This window comes from Charadrius vociferus, unplaced genomic scaffold (assembly GCF_000708025.1).
Source record: "Charadrius vociferus isolate BGI_N301 unplaced genomic scaffold, ASM70802v2 scaffold52, whole genome shotgun sequence".
NCBI classification, from domain to species: domain Eukaryota; kingdom Metazoa; phylum Chordata; class Aves; order Charadriiformes; family Charadriidae; genus Charadrius; species Charadrius vociferus.
In genome coordinates, this window is record NW_009647572.1 from 2,879,678 (window position 1) to 2,885,427 (window position 5,750).

Here is a 5,750-nt window from a genome sequence, read left to right on the forward strand (position 1 = left end):
CAGCAGGCATACAGACTTACATTAGTGCAAGAGTTCTTTGGAGAACCCCTGGGAGAGCTGGAGCCTTATTATGTCAGTTGTAGCTCAACACAAATTCAAATTATACTAACAAAACCTACTCCACTTCAGTGTATTTTTAAAAATTAATAAATGAATAAATAAATCACAAGGCTTTTGTCTCTCTCTCACTCCCTTTCAACAAACATTTAACAAATGACAAATTCAGGGGTAAATTAAAAATTCTGCCTTTCAGGAGAGTACAGAAAAACAAATCTATTGTTGTAACACTTTAAAATAAACAGATTAATACTCCTGTCTTACATCATACTCTGTTATTTCAGGTAAATTGGTTTCATCAGCCTTCTCTGACTTTTCAGCTGCCCACTTGCTTGCAGCTTCCGCAAGTTCCTTTTCCGTTAGTCTGTTGCTCTTATCCAAGGCCTGTACAAAAACATTATTCAAAGTTTAACATGAAGTGTATTTCCACAGGGCAAAACATCTTCAAAATGAAAATAAACAGTTATTCAGATCCCTGAAACATTTTAAAATAGGGAATAAGGAAGCTCAAGCTATTTCATTTGCTGACTTATTTCTTTAAAAAGAAAAGTGGGTGGGGACAGAGCAGAGAAAAATGAAAAAAAGAGAAGAGGGAAACAAGATAAATCAATGAAGTTCAGTAAAATCTTAAAAGAAGCACCATACTGTCAGAACCAGTTTTATTAAATTCACAGGACAGAAATAACATAAAAGTTATTTGAGACCATTTGAGATTAAAGAGACTTGGATCAAATGAGCACCAAGAAGTCAGATACAAATGTGGAGTGATCCAATAATTCAATGTGACTTTCAGGCATAAAAGGTTGTAACAAATTTAAACTAAACTATTAAATACTGTGTAGGGTATATAACCTAAGCTAATTAGGAACAAAAAGATTTTATACATACTTTAAATGATCAGAGCTGCTACCATTAAAATTCATTATTTTTTATTGGGGGGGAACACTGACCATTTATAATAGAGTCAGCCATGGCTTTATGGGCTTTTAATCTACCTTTTCATATGGAAATATTCATATAAATAATATTTTAAAATTGATTTCTCTCTAATACGATTTGGCTTTTACTAACAGAGCAACAAACAGACAATGACAAACACCCACGCACCAAAACCAGTTTAGGAATTGCTAGCTTTGTAAATCTTGTTACCCTATGTGGGTATTTCATTTAAATCAACTGTGCGTATAGAAGCATCCATCCAAGAATCTATACAACTCTAGTATTAAAAACTGCAACACTAAGATGGATATCTAAAAAAAGATACAAAAATCCTACTGCTTGAAAAAGGCATTCTACCCCATTTCTACCCAATGCTTGTGTCATCTTAGCATGCAGATGGACAAAAAAAAGCAAATAAAAAAAAAACAAATAAAAAAACCCAACACTCCCGCCCTTATCATTAGACCATTCAAAATGACATAAACGACCAGAAGAAGCAAATACTCTGACCCTTAATAAAACTGCTTCATCTTCAGACCTTTTGCGCTTACCTCAAGTAAAACTAAACACCTCTTTGTGCTGTAGTATGGCATAAGTATATGGTTCACAGAACCCTTCCAGGATTCTGTCTCATAAAGACACCACCTTTATCTCAATCCAGAAGTACAACACAGAGTTCAAATAGGAATCCCTCTTTTGTATAATTGTAAATTACAGAATTATAATCAGTGAAGTCAGGAGGTGACAAAGTTTGATATGCAGGGGTACGAAGAAGATTCTTAAAAGAAAGAGCTAATATAATTCATGAAATAATTAGCCCAGCTCACCTTTCCAAACTCCATGATTATTCTTACACTAGTCTCACTACAAACTATTGTCTGCAAGTTTTTTGCCCCATGTTCTTATTCCACATAGTATGCCTGACTTTTCCCTTTAACCTGACTTTTCCCCAGCTGCCAAAAAATCTTCTATTGTGGTTCTATTACGAATCTCTCCCTGTCTTCCAATGTAGCTCTGGCAAATACCAGTCTATTTGCGATGACTTTGCATGGATATTTTTCAGAAGCCAGAAACTAACCACTCTAGTATCTACCGGAATACAGCAAAAACAATTCGTTTAATTTAATCTTACTAAATGTAATTCTATAGTAGCATGTCAGTAAATATGTATTAAAAAAATACTGAGTGCATTTTATGTAATAAAGTAACGGTACTTGCCCCAGTACACTACAACTGAAGAGAAAGAACAGGAACATATTTCTCAGAGGAAAATGTCTGCAGCTACTTAGGCTGCAAACTTGCAAGAAATGAACAACCTAGTGTATCTCTTAAAAAACAACCAAACTTTCCTCCCTGCCTCAAAACAGAGGCGTCTTCTTTTCTTGTTTTAACCTTATGCATAAGATAAGAACAGCAAAAGTCTGTTAGTTTTCTGCTTTGCTGGGAAGCTTTCCATCTCACACATCTGCCTTTTGCTCTAATTATGTTGGATACAGCCTCCAAGGCTTGCAGTCCAGACAGCTATTAAAGAAAAACACAAAAGACTTCGTGCCATAGTCAATTAAACAGGTGGTTAAGATCAGATAACACCAACATGTATTAATTCACATGCATGAATATGTAAAAAAATAATTATAAGACAGATAAGAATACCCTTCCAGATTTGCATATAGTTACTACAGTGAAAAGAGATATTGCTGCGGAAGCATATACCTTTCTAAGTATTTCAAAGCTAAATTATAACTTAGAGCGGTTAAAATTATCTCCTTTAATCTATAAAGCATATAACTCATTTCTCAAGTCTAAGTAGATTTTAAGACCCTGGCCTTACAATGTTCATCATGTTTTGCCAAGACTTTTTCTGTTGCTATTTCTATGTTGGTGAAGCACTTCTGTAACTTAACTGGTCAGTGTAAATCCAACCATCATGCCAAGAGTCTCCACTGACGCAAGATGGTACATTACAAGCACAGGACTTCACGAGAAAAAACAATAAAAGGTCACCAAAGTAATTCAATTTCTGCAGCTGATGCATACCCAATAAATATACGTATTGTCTGGGGAAATGCCATGAAACAGAAAGTTTCATTTTGTATAGCTTACATCACGTGGATATCCACTGCCAGCAGATATATGCAAACAAAAACCCGCACAATATAGCATAGGTCAAACCTGACTGAAGAAGAAAGCAAAACATTTAAAGAACACTTTATAGTTCAAGCTCACACTGCATCTTAATACGAGAGCAAGAGATTTTTCAATGCCTCCTTATTCTCAAAGAGTTGTATTAAGCAAGGATTTGGTATTAAGCTGTAGTATGCTGAACCTGTAAGAAAAATAGGTGAGCTAACTATAAAGTTTATTTTATAATCCAAATCAGTGTAACTTGTACGTAACAGCTTTTATCTTACTTTCCTTATTTACATGGCTGAAAACGTATCGCTTGCCTCCCCCCTTAAGGACATTGGCAATCAGCTAATGCCAAGCACAGCAGTTCTAAAAGAGCTGCATAAGGGATAAGTACTTAGAATGACATAGCACAACTAAAACCTGATTTTTTTCTCCACCTAATTATTTCCTTCAATCTCACGTTCTCACAACAAAAAGTACCTTTATTTCTTCCATATTTTTTTTGTTGTTTAAGCATTCCATTGCTTTTATTAAAAAGACGTCAAGAACCAGGCTAGTACACCATGCTACTTAGGGAGAATGCTACTTTTTAATAGGACCTTATTCACTTAGAACAATATAATGCATTGTTTCTTTATTTCTCATTAAAGTATTTCTCAACAATTTAGAGAAAATACTCCTGTGGAAGTGTTCATTTTAACCTCAGATATAATTCACAGGCAAGCAGTCTGCGATGTGAAAATGTTTTTGCTGCCACAGGACAGACAGAACAATATTGAATGTGTATTGTTCATTACCATTTATTAGCTTGTCCGTTTAACTAATTAGCAAGATTATGTAGCTGGCGCTCCACCCACAAGATTTTTTTGGACGGGAAATTAAACAGCGCCATTTAGAACATAAAACGGCATTTACCAAATGGTCTTGCAATGTGGCTCCCTCCCCAAGTAAACACTATCATTTTTGCCACATCCTCGAGCAGCCCTGCTTCCAAATCAACTCTGCTATTCACATTATCTTCCCAACCAGCCAGACACTTCACCACAGTTTCCAAATCCGCTCACAGCTTAGGAATCACTAAAGGATGGAGTTCAGTGCAAGTCAGGCTTCTCCAATTGATCTGTTGCTCCTAAAAACTGCTTCCCCATTTTTCTCCTTGCTGTTCCTTTTCCAGCACACTCCATACTTTGGAAAATGACAATTTTAAATACATACAAAACTCCCTTTCTCCTAAAATGAGACAGTGAATACAGAATCAAAAGGTTTGTTGGTGTCATCATCAGATACACAGCATCACCTGCACCTTCCTGCCAGGTAAGAGAAACCTATCCTCTGCTGGAATGCAGAGCAATTCAAGATGTGCCTTTCCTTAACAGCTCCGTACAGTATCTCCTTCCAACCAAGGAAAAAATCCAACAACAACGAGCAATCTGAAACCATGGTGAGAAGTATTCGACAATTCACCTTTGATGACGGTACTGCTGTGGAGCCTGAAGGTGATGCATCTCTTGATGTTTTCAGTGACTGAACTGACGTCCTCTCTTTACCTACAATTAAGAAAAAATTAACGAATGCAAAATTATATTAAAAATACAGGTTGCAAATACACTTATTGGCTTAGAAAAACTGCAATGAAATTCACTCAAGTCAGACATGAAATCTACATGCTCCACCATCTGATAAATATTGATAACCCTTTCTTCTCTTTACATAGAGAGAAGAGATACAGCTATATTATTTCACATATTGAGGAAAACCCATTGTCCTTTTATTTTCAACATTCTCTGAAAGGGCGTATCAATATGATTTGGCAAGACAATGCGGTTTTACTTTTTAATATTCCTGTAATAATATAAACAGGTGAAATATTAGACACCAGTCAATCACTCCAGGAAACCAGGCAGCGAAGGAACTGGTTTAGCAGGCCACAGTATGTTGAAAAGCCCTGCCATGGGAAACACTCCCGTTTTGTATCAACCACGGGCTAGATGCTCTTTGTATTATCCCATGTTTTTCTTTTAAGAGTTAAAATCAGCAAAGTGTCAATTCAAATTCATGGTGCTAATCACAGCTGCTAATCACAGCCTGTGCATAGTGTTGCCACAGACCAGTTCCAGGCAGCCAGCAGCAGCAGAACCGGTTGCAGTGTAAACCACTAGTTTTCAACCTGTGGTCCATGGATTACATCTAAGGGATCTGCAGAAGGTAAATACGAAAAGCAAATGTGTTGTCAGTAGGTCTAAATTAACTCAACTATTCTCACTCACTGGGAAGTGGTTGACTGTTCACAAATGGAAAACAATATAGACTTACCCTGGTTTCCATTACATTTGTATCAATACAACTAAGAAATGGATGAATTAAAAAGTCTATTGAATACTTATGAAAATTGGGATATAAATTAGTTTAGTAGAACCACAAACAAATACAGCTTTAATTTAATGAGTCGAAGCAATAAAGAGCAAACATGGCATCTCGCTCCTAATAACTGAGCTATGTTTTTTTACTCAATGCCATGAAATAAGACTGCATTGTACTGTGTATTTTAAAATACCACTACCTACACAACAAATGTAAGGAAAAGTCTATGCAAAATGCATACTTTTAACAATAGGAAGTGTATA

General features: G+C 35.9%; 1 protein-coding gene across 1 annotated transcript in view; it reads right to left on the reverse strand.

Moving 5' to 3' along the window:
* Nucleotides 1-5,750, reverse strand: part of PPHLN1 (periphilin 1) — a 65,631-nt gene that overhangs the window by 33,228 nt on the left and 26,653 nt on the right. The window contains exons 5-6 of the mRNA XM_009880849.1: nucleotides 4,591-4,673; nucleotides 322-441 (exon numbers count right to left, since the gene is read on the reverse strand). Of these exons, the coding sequence (XP_009879151.1) occupies nucleotides 322-441; nucleotides 4,591-4,673 (203 nt within the window). The remainder of the gene's footprint in view (nucleotides 1-321; nucleotides 442-4,590; nucleotides 4,674-5,750) is intronic.